Below are 21798 nucleotides of genomic sequence, written 5' to 3'. Positions count from 1 at the left end.
TACCTTTCCCACAAGTACAGGAGCTTAAAGTAGGAAGAGAGAAGAACAAGTGTGAGCAGGTAAGATAAATACATGCTCAGGGTCACTCCAAATCAAAATAATAAACAATGATGAGCATAATGATTATGTGCCAAGCACTATGCTAAGAACTAGACAAACATTATCATTATCATCCAAACAATCTCATGGTAGAGGTATTACTTTTAGTATTGTTTTTGTTTTTATTATAATTAGCATCTCTTTGTGAAGAGAGGTTGCTTAAAAATCTTACGTTAGGTCTGCCAGAATCCTGGTTCAAATCCAGGTCACAACTGTGACTGATTTCCACATTTCTGTTCTTAACTGCTATTCTCCAGGAATCTAGTTTCCCTTCCTGAGCTGGACTGTACACCCCTTTCTAGGTTGTCTTTGTAACTGTATGATTAGAGACTAACAAGCAGAGAGACCACCAACACAGCCAGGACTAGAACTGTCTTTAAGCCACTAAAGTGTTGTGATAAACTGGCCCACATTCCATGGAGCCCAGCTGTGCTGTCGCAGAAGTAGTTTCCTGAGTTTTCTTATTCCACTGTGCATGTGGTATAAGGGAACTCCACGCTGAAGGCGATCTGAGCAATTCTCCAGTACTAGAACCCAGAGACCTGACCTATATGGAGATGAAGATAGGAACAGAGGGTCTCTGATTCCAGGTCACATCCAAGTCTGTACACAGGTGAGTAGAAAAGGTCAGAGAATGGCAGAGTTCAAGAAAGGTAGATGTTGGGAGCACACATCAGAAAGTGGAAAAAATAATAATAATAATAATAAAAAAAATGAAGACAAGAGACCTGAGATCTGAGGATGGGACAGGAAAGAAAACATTAGTCTAAAAAATGATGATAGGAGAGCGGGCCCTCTTAGTGTGACCATGTTCCTCCCATCCCGGACCTCACACTCTTGTTAGTCTCTTCCAGGGAATCTCTTCAAAAGGGTGATCCCATTATGACAGTCCAGGGAGCTCAGTACATATCTCCAGTAAGAAGAACCTGGAGCCTCTGTGACATCTTGGGTTGGAGAGAACAGGACAGCGGAGTTCAGGACCTTGTGGCCCTTACAACCTACTGAGGACATATACCATGGCCTGCTAGGTCACCTCTTCATTTTGTGTATACCCTCAAATTCTTCATCCTTTATGAATACAACTTGTGGTTTTATGGTTCTCAAAGTCCATTTTCACCCCCAAAGTATAGCATTTTTACTCAGACTTAATTTTATTACTTTAATGGATTTTTAAATTTAGTCCTTTCATTCACCTCAAATTTATTTTGAAGTATAGTGAGAGGTGCTGTTTCTTTCCATATGGTTTATATGTAATTCCAGTACCAATTATTTGGGGGAATAAAATTCATCTCTCACCCTTAATTTAAAAGTTACCTTACATATTAAATTATTCTGTTTCTGAATGATCTATTGTGTTTTGAGCATAGATTATCTACTCAAGTGCTGATAATATGCTTTTACTTATGATCATTTTATAAAACATTGTGATAGCTAGTGAAAAAATTACATTCATTTGTCTTATTCAAAAGTTTAGTACTGAGACAAAACAGAGGCAGAGTGTTAGGAATCGGGATTAATTAAGTAGGGGGGAGAGAGAGGAGGGGAGGGGTGGGAGGGAGGGGAGAGAAAGAGAGAAATAGGGAGAGAGAAAGAGAACACAGATAGTGTGAAACATGCTCCTGCCAAGTTTCTGAAGTTTTTGCTTGGTATTCTCACACAGTAGAATCATCTGACCTACCTGACCTCCTTGGTTTTTCCTCAGCCCTCATTAATCAAAGTCTCTGTGAATGGGTCCAGAAATTTGCACTTGAAACAAATTCACAGATGATTCTTAACCCACCAAAGTTTGAGAAGCACTTTCTCAGTATACCAGTGTGGGGCAAAAATACATTTATAGTTGTTCTTATGGAAAACAATACAATAATTAGTAAATAATAATACAAGAATAAACTCTGTGTTTTATGTACCTCACAACAACAGACCTACTTTTGTTCCACCCTGTACATAAAAAGGTGCTTTAGGATAAAGAAAACATCTCAAAGCAGCGGGGGAGAGAAGGCTTTTCAGTAAATGATTTTGGAAAAAAATAAAGGTGAATTGTTTTCACTTTTTGGCTTTTGTGAATTATGCTGTTTTGAATATGAGTGTACAAATATCTGTTCAAGTTCTACTTTTTCTCTCTGCTTGTAAACTTGATTGGGAGGGTTAGAGTAGCTTGGATTTTATAGGCTGGGACGGGGTGAGGGAGGTTGTCTGTCCAGGGCCTTTCCTCCTAGGATGCAGGTCCCGAGTTCCCGGTCAGTACTCTGTATTTAACCACAATATTTTTTAAGCTTAGTTTATTTTTGCTTTATTTTTTAAAATAAGTTTTTTATTGATTTTTTTAGAGAGAGAGGAAGCGCGCGAGAGAGATAGAAACCTCAATGTGAGAGAGAAACATTGATCAGTTGCCTGCTGCACACCACCTACTGGGGACTGAGCCTGCAAATTGGGCATGTGACTTGAACTGAACTGGGACCTCTTAGTCCACGGGACGTCACTCAGTCCACTGAGCACACCGGCTGGGCTGTAACCACAATTTTTAAAAGATTGAGATGAGTCATAGGCCCCTTAGGTAGATGAATATATACATATTTCTGAGGAATCATTAAGTGGTATTTTAAAAGCAAATCACTTTTATAAAAGAAAAAGTAGAATTTTTAATAGATTAAAAAAAATTTTTTTTTAATCTTCACCAGAGGACATTTTCGCATTTATGTTCAGATAGAGTGAAAGGAAGAGAGAGAGAGAAATATGGATGTCCAGGGCCGGGGATAAACTGCAACCGAGCTACATGCCCTTGGCAGGAACCGAACCTGGGACTCTCTGGTCCACAGGCTGATGCTCTAACCATTGAGCAAAACTGGCCAGGACAGATTTTTAACAGATCTTAAAATGAGGCATCAATGGACAATGATTATATATAATAATTATATAGCCTCAATTACAAAAGGAAAAAAACTAAAATTGTGTCCTTCAAACTGACAATAATTATAATACCTTACAAAGTCAGTGCTGGCAAAAATGAATAATGTGAGCAATCATGTATTTATTTTTTTTTTTTTTTATCCTCACCTGAGGACATTTTTCCATTTTTTGTACAGATAGAGTGGGAGGGAGAGAGAGGAAGAGAGAGAGAGAGAGAAACATCGATGTGAAAGGGACACATCGAGTGGCTGCCACCCGCACGACCAACCAGGCGCACGACCAACCAGGGCCAGGGACAAACTGCAACCGAGGTACATGGCCTAGCGGGAACCGAACCCAGGTCTCTCCGGACCGCAGGCCAACGCTCTAACCGCTGAGCCAAACTGGCCAGGGCTGCTGCTTTTTTTTTTTTTTTTTTTTTTTATCCTCACCCGAGGATATTTTTCCATTTTTTGTACAGATAGAGTGGGAGGGAGAGAGAGGAAGGGAGAGAGAGAGAAACATCGACGTGAAGGAACACATGGAGTGGCTGCCACCCACACAACCAACCAGGGCCGGGGACAAACTGCAACCGAAGCACGTGCCCTTATAGGGAACCGAACCCGGGTCTCTCTGGACCGCAGGCCGACGCTCTAACCGCTGAGCCAAACTGGCCAGGGTAGCAATCATGTATTTTTTATTAAAATAAAAAATTTGACAAAAATAATAAAAACTTTAAAAAAAACTGAAAATTTTATCCCGTTTTAATTACCAGAATTCTAAGCATGCAAATATGGATAGCAAATTTTACTTAATAGAGACAAAAATTTTTGAAATTTGAAAATATAAATGTCTGAAAATTATGGAAACGTTTAAATGGAATCTGATATGTTTATAGAAATGACAGAAACATTACAACAATAACAACCATTGCAACAAGAACTAATATTTAAGATAGCATTCTATAGTCATAGAATTATATATTCTTAAAATACATTATTCTCTAGAATTTACCAATATATTAATGAATTAAGTTTTAGAGATATAAAATACTTTTATTATTATAGTAGTAGGACTGTCTGGTTACAAGGAACAGAAGTACCAATCAAGTTTACTTAAACACTGTTGATCAAAAAAGATCCAGAGTCATGGAAGAGGGATTGGGGGTGGGAGGGGTAGGAAGAGATAAACCAAAGAACTTATATGCACAACTAATGGACACAGACATTAAGTTGGGGAAAGCAGGAGGAAGATGGGAGCAGGAAGGAGGGGGTCAATAGGGAAAAAACGGGGACATCTGTAATACTTTCAACAATAAAAACAATTTTAATTAAACACAGGAGGAACTATTTGACTCACAGAAGACAGAAGTCCAAGAGGCACAGCAGGATGAAGAAATTAAATTCTTTGCTAGACTCTTGTTTTCTTTTTCTCTTATTCTACTCTGCTTTCTGTACTAACTCATTCTCATGAAGAGGTTCTCTGCAATGACAGAGAAAATCACTGTCACCTTTATAACTTATATTTAGGGTCACAGTAGGAAGTGCCATCCTCTTCCACTTTCTCCCAAGGAAAATAACTTTTCTGATTGGCCTTGTTTTTATCACATGAATTAATCTAGGCATGTAGAGTCCTCTGATTGGCTGACCTGAAGCTCATGTCTTTCTTTGAGAAGTAAAGGCAAAACCAAACAATTAAAATCCCAGCAGAATCCCAATTGCTGACAGAAGGGTTGTTCCCTGCCACACGAAAAGGGAATAGAGACCAAATACAAAAGTAATTTGTCCATTAAAAATAGCTGCTGAAAAATCAAAACATTACACTATTCTCCAACATGATTACAATAAATGGGGGGAGGAGGGGAGGCGAAACAAAGCCTTAATAAACTGTTATTTCTGAATAGTTAATTTTTTTTTTTTATCCTCACCGAGGATATTTTTCCATTTTTTGTTCAGATAGAGTGGGAGGGAGGGAGAGAGAGGAAGAGAGAGAAACATCGACATGAAAGGGACACATAGAGTAGCTGCCACCCGCACCACCAACCAGGGCCAGAGACAGACCACAACCGAGGTACATGCCCCTAGTGGGAACTGAACTCAGGTCTCTCTGGACCGCAGGCTGACACTCTAACCACTGAGCCAAACCAGCTAGGGCTGAATAGTTAATTTATTACTGTTATCTTTAAAGGTGCCTATTTTTTCAAATTTAAAATAAGTAACTCTAAATAAACATCACTTAAAATGGATCATTTAAGATCTGGTTTGTGCATGTTCGTAATATTAAGTGCCAGTTTCTCAGAATGCCACATTTTGATATCAGTAAACTTCCACTTTTATCAGCATCAGGAAAAGTCAGTTCCTTAGTTTGAGTGGCTGAGCACAGATAGATTCAAAAGCTCAATTCTGATCGTGAAGAGTGTGTCAATGGGGGAAATGGCGAAACATCTGTAACAAAAATTAATTAATTAATTAATAATAATAATAAAATCTCAGTTCTAAGAATTAGACTTACCTGGTAAATAAATCTCAGAGTAGCTCTTAAACTGTATAAGAAAAATGTAGGTTTTAACCAGCTTTATGTATGATTTTCACAAACATTTTTTAGGCAATATTTATGCTTTAGGTCTTCATACCCATAACCAAACTGAGAATTGTACAGATTGAGAAAATTTGGGCGGGGGCAGAGAATGTGATCCTTATGGGTCATAGGAGAATCAATGGTTCTCTGAAATTCACATCTTTTGCTCAAAGACATTTTTTCCCCTTAGGGCCACGGTACAGACTTGAGTATCTGAGTTTCCAGAGGTACACATAATAGATATATACAGACTACGTGTTACTCAGTAATTGAAAACCAACCTTCAGAGCACAATGTAGAGTCATTTTGACATCTTATTTTGCAACAATGGAGTCAAGCCAGTTTGCAAATGACAGAAATCTCTTTACAATTGATTACATTTTTCTATAAATTTATATTCACACACTGTCTAGCTTTTTAATTGTGTGACTCTACCCAATTTTTAAAGGATTTGTTATATTGATACCTGATATATTTTTCCTATAATGCCAGTGTGAGTTTAGAATGTATAGACCAGGATATGGCCACTGGTTTGGTATGATTTTTATATTTAGTCCTTCCCAGAGATCAGAAATAGCAGGAAAATAGAAGTATGACATATGTTAGGACAGAATATATAATAGAGCCTGGCCTGTGTGGGTCAGTGGATTGAGCATTGTTTCATGGACTGAGAGGTCCCAGTTTGAGTCCCGGGCAGGGCACAAATCTGGGTTGCAAGCTCAATCCCTGAGGGGTGGGGGGTGCGGGAGGTGGCTGATCAATGTTTCCCTCTCACTTTGATGCTGCTGCTCTCTCTCTCTCTAAAAAAACACAAAATCAATGAAAAAACAAAAACAAAAAAGAGTGTATCATAGATATTTTTGGGAAAAAGAGAATAAATCCCGTGAAACAATAGGCTCTATATCAAGAAAAAGTTAACAAAGATTCCAGTGTTCATAAAACACACACACTCACATACAGCCCTCAGTGTATGATGGACTAGAGATTCAAGTAATATTTTTAAAACATTAAGAATATTGATAAAAATATATATACTAGAATATTTTTCATAATTCTAAAGTTGGTAAGGGATGTCTTTATTAAACAAAACAAAGCACATGCATAAAGAAAATTATTGAAACACTCGATTACACACACACAGACTGAATACATATTCATTACACAAGTACACAGAAAATGTCACACAAAAAAAAACAAAAACAAAACATAATAATCTCTAATGGCAAGAGACACCAAAAATAAATTGTGAAAACCAACATCTTGAAAAAAATGTTTTCAAAATGTGGAATGTGAAATTGCTTCTCAAACTCAGGTGCAAGAAACATGTGAATTTCTTTCCTAAAGTCTACATATGTGCCACAAAATCACAACTGTCAAGGGTGGCAGCAAAATTTACCTGTCATTTTAGGTGTTTTCCACCTTTCTGACACAATTAGAAAAATAAAGGTATCTGAATTTGTCCTAGTAAAACAGAAAGTTCAGTTCTTTGCATGTAGGTGTTGCTTGGTATAATCATATTTTCTCTTTCTGTTATAAATTGACTTAATACTAAACAGTATTGTTTTTTCCTTATGTTTCAGATAACTAAAAATGTTTAAATTTAACATAAAAGCCAATAACATCTCTTTGAATTATCAAGACCCAAAAGTATGACAACTTCTTGCGTTATAGAAATAAACAATTTTTGCCTTTCTTTTCCAATATTCTACAGCAATGAAAAAAACTGCCAATTTATACCTTAACAAAGTATTCCCATTTCCTATGAAATCTTCACTCAACCTGTGCATTCCTTAGCTTTTGCATCACTAATTACAGATGTTCATCATGAATGCAGCTGTACTGTGATGTATCTACTTTCCTACTAGAAAAGTGAGGAGAGGTCATTTAGCTTCAAACATTTATAGGGAGCCTGTTTAGATGAAAATGCTTTAGATTTGGTTTTAAATGAGAAACAAAGGGACTAATATTATCTTTCCGTCCAGAATGAGTAACATGGACCTGATTTACCTTCTTGCCTGAAACAATGAAGAAAACAAAACAAAAAACTATGAAAATGCTAGAAAAATTATTTCAAGACACAGAACATCAGGCAAGAAAACACACTCATCCATGAGAGATGGAAAACAAACTAACTGAGCCCTACAATTCATTCAGCTTTGCTCTCTTGAGAGAGATTTCAGGCAAAAGTGAAGGGAGAGTGAATTTAGAAACAGCCTGAAAACTACCTGAGTTGAGGAGACAAAATTGAGGAAATGAAGAGGCCAAGGAAACTTTAGTCCATAGAAAAAGAACCAGAAGAAAAAGAGCTGCCTGGAGACAGAAACTTGGAGACCTGCAAAGGGTTCCCCTCAAGTACTCAGTAGGGTACCTTTATCACAGGTGTGGGAGAAAACCACCTGAGGCTGAGGAACAACCATCTAAAAGAATCTGAAGGAATAGTGCCTATTCCCTCTAGCCAGAATAAAAGAAGTCAAAGTTTATGAGGCATTAAGTAGAGTACTCAGGAAGGTCTTGGCTCAGTAGTGGGGAATAATTAGCCCTAGACTGTTCCTGCTCTGAACCTGCCTAAGGCTCCACATGGTTCCAAGTACCTTATGTGTGTCCCAGAAAAAAAATTCAAGAAGATTTAGAGGAATACACAAATATCCATGCAAGGTAAACCAACAAGGTAAAATCCACAATGTTTGGCATCCAAACCAAGATTACTAAGTATGAAAGGAAGCAGGAAAACACAAAACATAAGGGAGAGAATAATGAGTCAATTGAAACTGACCAGAAAAAAGTTGACTCAGAACAGGCATGGAGTAAAGACGTTAATACCACTATTATAACTGTATTCTTTGTGTGCAAAAAATTAAGTAGATTGATGGACAATAGAAAATAAAACAAATCAAACTTTTAAAGATAAAAACTATAATGTGTAAGATGAAAAATACACCGGATGGGATTAATGGCAGATAAAACATTGTGGAAGAAAGTTAAGTGAATAGAAAGCAATAGAAATGAAACACAGAACAAGAAAACAAATGTGAAAAGAGTATCAGGAAGTTGTAGAATTAATTCCAGTGACCTCAGGCAGATAATTGGAGTTCCTAAAGAAGAGAAGCAGGGGGATAGAAAGGAAATTGTAAGAAATAATGACCAAAAACTTCCAAAACTTGATAAAAAGTATAAATTCACAAATCCAAGAAAAGCTCAACAAACTCCAAACACAAGAACATGAAGAAAACTACACCAAGACACATCATAATCAAATTGGGAAGAAAAAATAGCAATAATGAGAAAACCACAGAAACAGCTATAACCATACAGAAACTTTATTTTCTTTAATCTGGGCTTTTATTTTGATTTTTTACCCCCTCTCACTCACACTGGCCACATGTACTGCCCCGACTCACCCACCTCGACTCACTCACCTCCCTCTCTCTTGCTTAGTCAGTAAGCCCTCAGGACAATGAGGTTCTGGTCAGCATCCAGTTGTCTTAGAAAAAAGCCTGGGCTCTGTTGGCTACAGAGACAGAGTTTTGGTCAAACTAGAGATAATAGCTAGGCCTCAGTTGTGTTTCAGTTCCAGATGACCCCAGTAACTGCATCCTTGCGAAACCAGCAGAGGCAATGCCATGGCTGGCATCAGGACCAGACACAATGATCAACCACTCCCTACCCTAGTGCCAACCAGTCAGTAGGGGCCACGACCTTGGCTTTATCAGTCACCATGACTAATGATTTCCCCCCCTATATAATCCATCCCCTGGAAGCCACAAGGGAGCCAGGTCTTTGAGCATGAGCTACCTGTGACTTTGGACATGGTGCCGTCTCCTTAATAAATCCGTACTTTCTTGACCGCAAATTCCTGTTCATGTCTTATTTGGCTTTGCTCAGACAAAAAGACCCCCTCAGTCCGATAACATAGTCTCAGACAAAAGATATACTATAGCCAGAGAAACAAAGATAGGGGTGATATTAGATTTCTCATCTGAGTAAGAATACAGTGGAAAACATTAAAGTATTTAAAGTAAGAAAACTGTCCATGTAGGAATTCTGTACCTGACAAAAATAGCTTTCAAACACTAATGCAAAATAAAAACTTTCTCAGATTGTGAAGCTTAAAAAATGTATCACCAGCAAACCCACACTACAAGAAATGTTAAAAGAAAATCAAACTCAGGGGGAAAATTATACCAGATGGAAAGCTGGATCTACATAAGGGAATGAAGAACACTGTAAATGGTTACTACATGGGCAAATAAATGTTTTCTCTTACTATTTAATTTAAAATACAAAAAAAAAAAAAAAATGGTAGCAGTATATAATGGAATTTATGTCATATTTCAAAGTGAAATGCAACAATAACATAGCATCTACAAGGAGAGAAATGGAAGTATATTACCATTAGGTTCTTAAACAATAAATGAAATAGTACAGTATCAGTTAAAAGTATGCTGTGATAAGTTAAAGATAAATACTAAAAATCCTGATGCAACCACTGAATGGACAAAACAAGAAGATGTAAGTAAAAAGGCAACAAAGGAGATAAAAATAAAATAATTTAAAAAAATTTTACAGATCCAATTGAAGCAGCAAAAATCAGAAAAAGGGAACAAAGAATAGAAGTGACAAACATAAAACAAAAAGACGTTAGATTCAAACTAACCATAGCAATCATTTCATTAAATGTAAATGGTCCAAGCATATAATTAAAAGTTAGTGATAGACTGGATTTAAACAAACAAAACTCAATTACACACTGTCTATAAGAAATGCACTTTATATGAAGACACAAAGAGGTTAACTAAGAGTAAAGGATGTGAGATTATATACCATGCTAATGCTAGTCAAAAGTCAGCTGCAGCGGTTCTAGCAATGTCAGCTGAATTTCCACTTCTCCTGTTCATGTGGTTTTTTTTATTCCTAGCCCTCTTTTTTTCTTCTGCTCAAATTTTAGCTATTTTAGTGGATCATCAATCAAGTTCAAGATTTTAGTTCTTTTGTAGGTACCTCTTCTGATCACTTCAGATAACAGAGATATCTTTCTCTCCTAAGATATTATATTATTGCCCTGTATCCAATACCTTGTGTATTGAGGGTACATTTCTTTTATTGATGTCTTTTCTTAAAAATGGTTACAATGAGTGTGATTTTTATAAGGAAAGCTGAACAACTCCAGAATTTTTCTAAAGGAAGAGAAGGGGGAATTGAATAGCCTAGGGAGCTGCTCAAGGGTATCCCCTTAACAGGGCTTGACGTATACTCAGGGTGAGTCCAACAGTTCATGCCGTTCTTGTCATTTTCCACCTGAGCAACTCAGGGCCAGGTTGCCCCACAGGGACTAAAGCCAGGGCCGATGGAATACTGGTCTTTGAGTGAAAGTCATGTTGGAGCCTGCCTCCAGAAATCTGTCCAACTTGTTGCTCTGTCCCTGACGGTGACTTTGAATGCAAGAGAGAAAAAACACATAAAGTCAAGTGGTGCAAAGCCTGGAAGGAAATTAGAAAACAGAAGCCAGGCATGGTGCAGAAGAGAGATGTGGGTTGAGGGCACAATCTGGTAAAGAGAAAAGAACATGGCCCTGGCCGGTTTGGCTCAGCGGTTAGAGCGTCGGCCTGCGGTCCTGAGAGACCCGGGTTCGGTTCCTGCTAGGGCACGTACCTCGGTTGCACTTTGTCCCCGGCCCTGGTCGGTTGTGCGGGTGGCAGCCACTCGATGTGTTCCTTTCACATTGATGTTTCTCTCTCTCTCTCTGTTCCTCTCTCTCCCTCCCACTCTACCAGAACAAAAAATGGAAAAATGTCCTCTGGTGAGGATAAAAAAAAAAAAGAGAAGAGAACATGGAAGTCGAATGAAGAAGAGATAGAAAGGGATAGAAGAGGACAGGTGTCACTGTTTGTGTGGGCATGTTGCAAAAGCCTGTCCTCCCAACCTTGCCCCCCAACCCCCGCCAATTCCCCGCCAATTCCTCCTCTAACAGACCCTGCCTCCTGTGCCCAGGAGGGTTCTCAGAAGGGGTATTTCATGTGATAGGTCCAAGAGCTCAGCCCACGTTCCCATAATGCAGAACATGGAGTTCTTGGAACAGCCTGAGCTGGGGACAGCAAGCAGCATAGCCTGCAGTTCTCACAGGCCCAGGGCTCTGCCAGCTCCTGAGGCCCTACTCTTTGACCCTATGAAGGAGAGGCCCCAGGGCCGACTCAAGGCCTTTCAATGAGGTCAGAACCCAGAGAGCCCTTGGGGACAGAATTGATGGAGTTGAGTTTCTTACCTGAAAGATGTGTGAGGTAGTAAAGCAAAAAATGTGCAGGAGTCTGAGAACCAGATGGGGCAGTTCAAATTGTTCCCCAGAAAGACAGCAAATGGACTCATTTGTTTTCCCAGGAGCAGTGCAGAAGGATGTCCACTTTCCAGCACCTATGCCAGCACTGTGTTATTTTTTTTAAACCTTATTTCTGCCGATTGGGCATGTAAAAAATGATATTACATTTTTGAAATCTATATTACCTTTAGTAAGAAAACAGTTCCCAAATGTTTAATGACTATTTTTTCTTTTGTTAATTTTCTGTTTGTGTTGCTTGCTTATTTTTTCTGTGTGTTCACTTTTATCTTATTAAACTGACAGGCCTCTTTATATATTAAAGATATCAATTCTTTGTCAGCCATATATGTATTGCAAATGTTGCTCTTCAGTTGTGTACTTAACAGAGTGCCCTGATCTAATAATGATAAAAATAATAATGACCGCCACCATTCCATCCTCAAAACAATCCTGCGAGATGGAGTTCATTCAGGAGCATACCACCATTACCTTTCTGTATAGCTATGGCCAAGTTTGCTTCTTCCTATTAAATAAAAACGAGTGGCTAAAAGCATGGCCTAAGGAATCAGCGTGTCCTTGTTTCTTCCTGGAGGACATTTTGTGTGACCTTGTACATGACCTAAAGTCTTTGTGCTTCAGTTTTTTCATCACTGAAGTGGGGATAATAATAATCTATCTCTCCTGATGAAGGAAGAAATCTGTACTAAGATCTGAACTAGGCAGGATTTGCTTTTTCTTATATATTACCAAAAACATCCCCAGAACTTGAATAGTTATTGTCTCTGGGCAGACATGCCCAGCATCCAGAGCTGGACTCTATAGAAGGATTCTGCTGTGGGAAAGAAATTATTCAAATCTGAACCAAGAAGAGATGCCTTGGACTGCTCAGCCATGGATAGAGCCCACCTGGTGGCTGGTGAGTGGGTGGTAGCACCAGCCTTGCCACATGGAACTGTCCCTGGAATGGAACTGTGTGAGCCTCCCTCCCTCCCAGGGCCCTGGGTTCTCCTCCAACAGAGAAGAGAACGTTGAGCCCCAGGCATTTCTTTCTATCACTTTCTTCTCTGGCTGCCAAGTGCAAACTGCGTGTAATTACATACCGATTTGGCCAAATTCATAGTGATTGTTTTAACAGCCACCACACTGATAAGGAAAACCCAGGTAAAAGATACACAATTATCTGCCCTCATGCTGCATGTTGGTTGATTGTCAGAGTTTTGCAGGTTTGATAGAATGAGAATTCTGCACCAAATGTGAAAAACATTACAAAAATTGATATATAAAGAGTGATGTACAACAAGTATCGCAGTGATGTAACATTCATTCTCATGCATTTATTTAAAATTAGGACATTAAAAAAGAGAGGTCTCAGGATGGAGAATGTAAGGTAAGAAAGCAGGAGTACAAAGGTACACATTAGTGAACAAGATAACTGCCCGTGTTTTAGGTAAAGTGTTGAACCGTAAAGACTTACAAATAAATGATTGGTAATTGAAAAAATTCACTACAACATCAGAAAACAAGATTGAAGACTAATTCTGCCTGACTCTTGACATAGACTTGCTATTTCTCATCTCTCTGCCTCCTCTGTTTCTCTGGGCCTTGCCATCTCTCTGCCCCCAGGAATCAAGAATATACTTGAGTAGACCTGCCGGTTTGGCTCAGCGGTTAGAGCGTCGGCCTGCGGTCCGGAGAGACCCGGGTTCGGTTCCCGCTAAGGGCACGTACTTCGGTTGCAGTTTGTCCCCAGCTCTGGTGGGTTGTGCGGGTGGCAGCCACTCGATGTGTCCCTTTCACATCGATGTTTCTCTCTCTCTCTCTCTCTGTTCCTCTCTCTCCCTCCCACTCTACCTGAACAAAGAATGGAAAAATGTCCTCGGGTGAGGATAAAAAACAAAACAAAACAAAACAAAACAAAAACACAAGAATATACTTGAGTAAAAGTTTTAGTAAGCACTTTATTTCTTCCCTTTGTAGCAACCTGTGATATAGATAAGGACGAGGAAGGAGGAACAAAGATTGCGTAGGGCAGGAGCTGTTGGCTGAGGGCAGCAGATAAGGCAAAGGCTCTTTCCCTTCTGGCCCCTCTGGAGGACACAGACCTCAGGTTGCACAGGTGAGTGTTCACATTTGTGTGCCTGCCTCCACACACACCTTCCTTTGAAGAGAAGCAGTAATAACAGCATCCCCTGTGCTCATTCATGATTCCTCTGAATAATCTCAGCGGCAGTATAATTAATTTTCAATTATCTATATTGGTTTGGGGACTATTTTTCTTAATTCTGTCAAGTTGGGTGAACTCTGTTTCTTGGCTTTATAGCTGAGCTAGGATGAAAATCAGTTTGGTTCAGAGAAAGTGCGTGTGTGTGTGTGTGTGTGTGTGTGTGTGAGAGAGAGAGAGAGAGAGAGAGAGAGAGAAAGGGAAAGTATATGCACTCCAGGATCAGTTACAAATTTTAATCAAATTATCCACAACTTTGGATTTTTTATTCCCCCAGTTAGTAAATAACCAGGAGTTTACTATACTGCTAAAAGTGTAGATGTGAATAACAGAAGGCAATGCACAATAGTGATGATAAGTATGTTCTTCTTTAGATAAGTATGTTCTTCTTTAGATAGACTGTATAGTCTCACAGCCCCATGAGACTTACAATTTAGAGCCACTAACTAACCAGCTCATCAGAGAATGACCTGTTAGCACAGCCAGCATCTTATTTAATGAGGTAACACTGTGGTATTGGCACCTGGGGAATTGTTTGGCCATAGTGAGCTGGCCCATAGCAGGCTTCAGTTCTGGGCTCTCAGAGCAGCTTATGCCAAGATTTCGTCCACGCTTGCAGCTGGGGGCTTTGGGGACCCCGCGGATCACTTCCATGGAGCCAAGAATAAAGTTATTGCTCACCTTACATGACCCATTAGCTTCTAAAACTTTTCTCCAGATCACCATGTCATTGTAACACTCTTTGTCATCACCTGAACTTTTTCCCTTAGGGAAGCTATAATGTAATCTTCTGAATGTCAATAACGAAGACATAACATCCTTGGATGCGTGAAGGCTGGTATTTTTATACAACAGAGTCAAGGGCATTAATACTCCGATGGCCTGTTTTTCTCGGTCACTTTTTGCCATGCTGTATTGCAGCTCTTCCTCGGAAAATTCTTCTTTAATTGTCTCCATTTCGTTTCCTGAAGATCCTACAAGAATCAACCCCAGGCTGAGGAGCAGCAGAGGGGTCTCCATCTCAGATCTAGGATAATCTCTTTTGTAGTGAAAATAAAAAGTAAAAGATAAAAATAAGGAGACTATTAAGAAGATAACTCTCTTTTTCCTTCTCCTCCATGTAACTTAAGACCCCTACATCTGTTCATGGAAGCATGATGATTGAAAAGACAATCAGCTGTGGAGTCAGAAGACCCAGCTTCCAATCCCTGCTTATCCACGAACAATACTCTACCTCATTTATCTAGCCTCAATTTCCCCAAATGAAAAAAAGTAAATGTTAGATTAGATTAGATAATTAGATTAGATAATTAGATAATTATATTAGATATGTCGATAGTGCCCAGAACCAAGTATTTCTCTTCCCTTTTTCCTTATCTGTAATCTCATTGGTAGAGTCTGTAATCTTCAAAATGGGTCACAAGAATCTCACTCCCATGTCCCTCACTATTGCACTGTCTTCTATAGCCTCGCAGAATACCTGGCATGTGGTAGCCACTGGAAGGAAACCACAATGTTAGCCCCCCCCCATTTAATTTCCCCCCAATTCTCACTCATGGGATATCTGTCTTTACCAGTTCCTTTGGCAAAGATGATCCTAGAGAAAGCTTCCAGCTTGTTGCAGGGCAAGAAGTGAAATTGTATCAGTTTCCTGGGAGTATCTGTTATTGGGTTTAACTGAGAGAAGGAGGGGCAAAAAAAGGGGGGGGGTAGGTAACATTGTATGAGATCGAAGGAGGAACCAAGGACATTCTGAAGACTGAACAAAGTGTCCGTTTGGCTGTCAGAATCCCAGGGATCTGGCCAGTACCACTGCTTCCTCTTCTGTGAAATCTTCCCTATTTATTTATATATTAATCCTATGCATAGATTATATTGCATTCACTTTATATGGTCTTTTTTTATTTTTCAATTTGGTTGATACATGTTGGTCCTTTCTACCTTTTATTGAGGCTAAAAATTCCTGCTTCTTTTTATTCTGTGCAGAATCAAACACTGAACTGTGTGTGCACTAGTTTCTCAGCAATGTTTGTTAACAACATAACATGGCTTGACTAGTGTAGAAAATTCTTTACCTGAGGTCAATGCTGGAAAATTCACAATGAGACTCCCAGAAAGAACGATTATTTATGGTGATAATTCTTTCTCTTGTTCTAGAGAGATCTCATTTTTTTCCGCTCCCTTCTAAAAATCTTCTTCCCTTATACTTGTATCTCCTGCATTATCACTCTTATATCCTGATCACTACTCCTTGACCCTTAATCCCTTCAATACATTACTTTTCTAAAACACCACTTGCAATAACACTACTTCAGAACCCTTCAACTATTCCTCATTGCCTACCTGAGGCAATCAAATCCCCTGAGGCCACTTAGTCAAGGCTCTACTTGATCTCGTTTCAACCTGCTTCTGGAGGCTCTTCTCCCATTGTTTTGGTATGTAACCCAGCTCTCACCAAAGCAGTGTGGCCCACTCTCTTTGAATACACTCTATTCCATCTCTCCATTTGTGCTCCTTTCTTGAATGCCTATTCTTTTCTGCCTCTTGAAATCCCTCAAAGCCCAATTCAGATCCCATTTTTTTCTTGGACATATTTTCTCACTACTTAAGTTTACCAAGTCCATTTCTCACTCCTCTGAATGTCTTACTGTCCGATGGCCTGGGGACTGGCGCCAGGCAAAGTGCTCGACCATTGTCTCCTTGCTCAGCCTTGCCTCCCACCCTGAACGGCCTGCCTGGAGCTTGTAGATGAACTCCCATCTTGCTCTTATGGACTCACATTCCAGAGGCTCCATGCATAGCCCCCGCAGGGCCAAACCCTAAGGGACAAATTCCAGCTGCAACAGGCAGATATAAAAGACACAAGCCCCTACATTGAGCGCGGCTTCTAGGACTCGACCCCCGGAGTCTGTGAACCCGCCCGGAGTGCACCCAATAAAGCCTGATCCCTGTTTATTCGGCTGATTGGCTCTCCAGTCTCTTCTCTGTTTTATTCGGCGGCGCCCCTGATTCCTTACACTTACCACTCACTTTTTTCTTTTTCTTTTTATTGTCAACACTATTACAGATGTTCCCTATTTCCCCCGCTTTGCTGTGCCCACCTCTACCCAGCCCCTCCCCACCGGCTTTCACCACACTGTTGCCTGTGTCCACAGGTTATGCAGGTTATACCACTCATTTGACAGTACACATGGACTCGTGTTTTTTATTTATTTCATTTTAAAATGTCCTGTGGGTAAAATGAGAGCAAAGATCCAGTACCAAGAATATATGAGCCTTAATAATTGGGTTGATTGATTACTAATGTATTATTAAGAATTAAGTGAATGTGTTTATGTTTGTGCCTTGAACATAGACTTGGTGCAGCTGGAAGGGAGAAGGGAAGAAGAATTTAGACTGTTTCCTAAACATCAATAGTGAGGTGATAATAGGAAAATAAACAATGAGGAGAAAATATGAACAGTACAGAGATTCCCAGTTTCCCTGAAACATGTATTTCTAAATATGTTTTTATTGATTTTTTTTGCAGAGAGAAAAAGGGAGAGAGAGGAACATTGATTGGCTGACTTCTGCATGCCCCCGACTGGGGATCGAGCCCACAACTGGGGCATGTGCCCTGACCGGGAATCGAACCACGACCTCTCAGTCCATGGGACGATGTGCAATCCACCGAGCCACACTGACCGGGTTGAAACATGTATTTCAAGTGGGCAGAATTCACAGCTACCTGGGTTTGATTTGGGCTACTAGGTGCCCATTAAAAAACAAACAAAAACCCAAACTGCAAATGTCTAAAACATCACAATTCATTTGAATTGGGCTTTGATTTCCTTTAGATAAAAATACTCTGAGGATAATTTCCAGTGGACAGTCTCAGTTACACACTGACACATCAGTGGGAATGCATTTATCTGCAAGATTTTGTTTTTAATTAGTAGGAGGGAGTTTAGGAGAGAAAAGGAAGAAAAATCACTGGAAGGACAGGAAAGCCTAGGGAGAGGACTAGGAAAAGGAATCAGAATGCAGATAGAAACAGGGGCTGTATGGACACATTTTAGCTACTTTAACGTTGAGCCCAGGAAATGATGCTGCTATGAAGACCCAGCAAGTCATATACCAGGGACCCCCTGTTCCTGCTCAGCATCTTCAGATGCTGAGGGCTCTGGTCCCTTGGTGGCATCCAAACTTCCATGAAGACAACAGTGACAATGAGGTTCCCACAGAGAAATGGGTAATGGAACTCAACTGCAAAAAGAGCCACCCAGATGGGTAAGCCTTGCCCACTTGCAAGGTTGCAACATGTCCTTCACTCTACGCCTTTGTCACCCTCCTCCTTCCATCATCGAATCAATCAGTTAGAATTCGAGGCTTACAAAAGAGTTAGCAACTAGCATAGGTGTACCTCCTTTTTAGATCTGACCTTGAATTATATACAAATAATTAATGCAATAGTTGAAGTCTCTCAACTGAAAAGATCAGAACAGAATGGACCGTCTGAGGCTCAGGCATTGCTGGTGCCTGCTCAGCTCACTGTGTGTTTCCGGCTCTCACTCACAGGATTGGAATGCCATCGTCCAGAATTAGTTTTTCCATCACCTGGCACTTAATTGCCAAATACCCCTTCTTTCTTACTGCTCCCCAATACTAACCCTCCCCTCCAACAAGGCTAATTTCTGTACCACTACGAAATAGAATCGTGGTGTAAAAGGGCCTGCAAAGAACCTCAAAGACTCCGTACTTCAAGCTCTCACTTTACAGATGAGGCAACTAAGGCTCAGAGAGGGATAGGACTTGATTCAATTCTCAGAATTAGGAGCCTCTCTTTCCCTTCCTTTTCTTTCTTTGCCCTCTAACCGTAAAGATGCTCTGCCCATAGTTGAATGGAAAAGAATTAAACCACTTCAGTTGTAAGGACTAACAGGGGAAAAGAAGTAGTAGTCTTGGTCAAAGTCCTTTCTGTTTCTTCTGGGGATGCAAAGAAGAGATACACTGGGCCCTGGAGCCTCATTCTTATCTATTTCTCTCCATAGTCTTCTAGGGAAATAGTTTCTGACCAGTCAGGCTTCTTCTGATATCTTTCCCCCTGTTTTTCAAGGCACAGAGGGGCTGCTAAGCAGGAGCAGAAGCAGCTTGAGGTGTATGTGCCATCTTTGGAGAAAATGCTAGGGGATGACCCTAATTGCTGCTACACTTAGGACCAAGTCTGTGATTAGGGTGAAATGAATGAGGTGCTTGTTCTAGGTACAAAATTTAAGGGGGCACCAAAAAAGCCCAATATCCAAGATGATATTTTAATGCAGCATTTAAAAATAAATTTAACTCAAAACTATCTCTGATGAACAACTATCAAATATTTAAATAACAGGATCTGACTCTGCACGGGCACCACTCATGTACTTCACCTCATCCTAAGTTCAACCCTGTCAGAGTGAGTCCTGTTTTAAAATTCAGGTATTATAGTCATCAGGGATTTTTGCATTAATTTTGTTTTAAAAAATATTATTTATGGGGGTTACTTGGGAGGATGCCCCTTAAAATTTGCATGTAAAATGAGTGCCTCACTGACCTTATACTAATCATTTGATGAGAGCCAGTCCTGGCTCTCATCAAATGATTCAAAGACATGAAACAGGAAATTGAAACACATGCATAGTTTATGGTTTAATTCAGTAGATTTTTTTTTTTTTTTAATTGAAGCAGAATGAAAAGATTCCAGCTCAGCAATACTGGAAGGATAAACGAATTACCGGTGGCTACACCTTTCCCTCAAGGCTTCACCCCACGTCCACAGCTCCAGTGTGCGTCAGGGAGAACCAGCCCAGTGCCCCTGAGAGAGGAGAAGAGAGGATCTCAGACCCAGGTGCTGGTCTCAAGTTATTCAATATATTTCTGGAAAGTAACTGGCCCCATCTCATCACAGGTGACCATAATAAATCCCTCTGTGTGGGAGATGTGGTACCTGCAGGCAGGGTATTTGGTACCTCCAATGAGCTTACAGACTGTCATTTTGAACCTTATCTCACTCTGGAAGCATAAAACGCGGGAGTGGTTTTGGCAAGCCATCTTCTTGGGAGAAGTACAAACACTATTGATCTTTCGAGGCCTCTCATGGATGAAGACATGCTCCTTTTTGCAGGTGTTGTCGGGTTCCTTGATGATTCTTTGTAAGATCATGTTGTTGCAGTACCTCACAGGAATGTCGCTCTGAGGGTAGTCCACATGCAACTGCTCTATGGTCGATGCCGCTACTTCCTCATACAGCTCATTTTCCCAGAATAGAATCAGCAGGAAAATTACCACCATTAGTATCATCAGGGGTAAGAGTCCCTTTACATCCTTTGCTTTAATTCCTATAAAGTAAGAGAGACAGAAAATAGCAGAGGGTAATCAAATTCCTCCATCCCCATCCCCTGACTTTGCTCCCTCATCCTCAGAATATTTTATTTCCTTCACTCTGCTAATTAAAATTATGCTTACCCTGTAAGATCCAGCGGGAGGTACAGGTCTCCAAGAAAGCCCTTTCTGACCAATTCAGCTCTCAGAGCTGGACTGTTCTCTTCTTATTCCCATTTGTTTTCCTTCCATCAGCTCCTTGATAGCAGGTATCTGGTCTCCTAGTTCTCCTGAATCCTCCAGAGTGCTTAACACCAAGCTGAACAGACAGAGGTGCTCAAAAGTACCCATGCCTGACTGTTTTATTCCTATTGCTCAATGACTTCCTTCCCATAATTGTCTTAACTCTAATTCCACCCAACTTCACATGCTTTCAGCACTGTTTTCTAATCTGCCCTTCCCAATTCCTTCCCAGTTCTCCTTCTGTCAATCCCAATCAGCCCCGTGTCAGCTCCTCTTACCTTTCCTTCTTGCTGTAGCTTTCACAAGTAACATATCCTTGTGATCATGGGTCTGAGAAAGTCCTCTGTGCCGCACTGTTCTCTGAGAATAACTGGAAGGGAGCCACTTGCGTGTGGGGAGGGCCAGAGTGGAAGGAGCAGAAAGGGAGGGGCCTGTCGGGGAGTGTGTTTGGGTGCCATTGGGAAGGAAGAGATGTTACCTTCAGAGGGAGAGTTGGGTAAGGCAGTTCTTGAAAATGTCCTCATTAAACAAGTGTAGACTTTTCAAAACATTTAGTTAAGTCCTGAGATGTGCCAGACACACTAGTGTCTATTTTCCAAATTTTCAGCCATTCCTTACTCTGACTATTATCTCCATTTCCTTCATGGAGAAATGAATTGCAGAACAGCTCAAATGGAGATGGGAGATGACAAGAATAATGAGTCTCACCTTCTCCATGTTTGACACTTGAACTCTAGTTTCAGCAGGTTTTATTTCCACATGGTGTTCAGGACAAGGCAGAATAAGTCCCTGACATTAACATTAGTCTTGTTAAAGCCCTGGAAAATATGGCAGTGGTTCCTAAACTCTGCTGAATATTGGAATCACCTGGGCGTTTTTTGTTGTTTTTTGTTAATCCTCACCCAAGGATATTTTTTCCCATTGATTTTTTAGATAGAGTGGAAGAGAGAGAAACATCAATGTGAGAAGAGACACATCGACCCTGACGGGGGCCAGTGATCAAACCTGCAACCCAGACACATGTCCTGGGCGGGGAATCGAACCCATGACCCTTTGGCCCATAGGCCGACACTCTAACCACTGAGCCAAACTGGCACCTAGGCATTTTCATTTTTATTATTTATTTATT

General features: G+C 40.2%; 2 protein-coding genes across 4 annotated transcripts; both read right to left on the bottom strand.

Annotated features, from left to right (window-relative positions):
* Window positions 1–14519: 14519 nt before the first annotated feature.
* Window positions 14520–15113, bottom strand: RNASE11 (ribonuclease A family member 11 (inactive)). The gene has a single exon (XM_036270910.1). It carries the CDS (start codon window positions 15111–15113, stop codon window positions 14520–14522), a length of 594 nt encoding a protein of 197 aa, XP_036126803.1.
* A 4645-nt stretch (window positions 15114–19758) lies between these two features.
* Window positions 19759–21063, bottom strand: RNASE12 (ribonuclease A family member 12 (inactive)). 3 transcript variants are annotated; one of them, XM_036281602.1, is made up of 3 exons: window positions 20948–21063; window positions 20053–20443; window positions 19759–19920 (listed from the first exon to the last, which is right to left on the bottom strand). In XM_036281602.1, the coding sequence occupies exons 1-3, from the start codon at window positions 20979–20981 to the stop codon at window positions 19860–19862; spliced, it is 486 nt and encodes a 161-aa protein (XP_036137495.1). In that variant the 5' UTR covers window positions 20982–21063; the 3' UTR covers window positions 19759–19859. The 3 variants fall into 3 exon arrangements, with proteins under 3 accessions (XP_036137495.1, XP_036137500.1, XP_036137486.1); XM_036281607.1 differs by adding an exon at window positions 20571–20745 and having other exon boundaries at window positions 19759–20443; window positions 20948–21061; XM_036281593.1 differs by having other exon boundaries at window positions 19759–20443.
* Between the last annotated feature and the right edge of the window lie 735 nt (window positions 21064–21798).

This window comes from Molossus molossus, unplaced genomic scaffold (assembly GCF_014108415.1).
Source record: "Molossus molossus isolate mMolMol1 unplaced genomic scaffold, mMolMol1.p scaffold_m16_p_1, whole genome shotgun sequence".
In the NCBI taxonomy this organism is placed as follows: Eukaryota; Metazoa; Chordata; class Mammalia; order Chiroptera; family Molossidae; genus Molossus; species Molossus molossus.
The sequence above is the reverse complement of the archived record's forward strand: the minus strand, read 5'-3'. Positions and strand labels throughout refer to the sequence as shown.

What these genes read in the sequence shown, in the direction of transcription:
- RNASE11 (XM_036270910.1), bottom strand. Translation starts at nt 15,113, where the DNA reads ATGGAGACCCCTCTGCTGCTCCTCAGCCTGGGGTTGATTCTTGTAGGA.
- RNASE12 (XM_036281593.1), bottom strand. Translation starts at nt 20,981, where the DNA reads ATGTTACTTGTGAAAGCTACAGCAAGAAGGAAAG. An exon ending in AGCTACAGCAAGAAGGAAAG is followed by an intron (nt 20,444 to 20,947) that starts GTAAGAGGAGCT and finishes CTTACTTTATAG; the next exon opens with GAATTAAAGCAAAGGATGTA.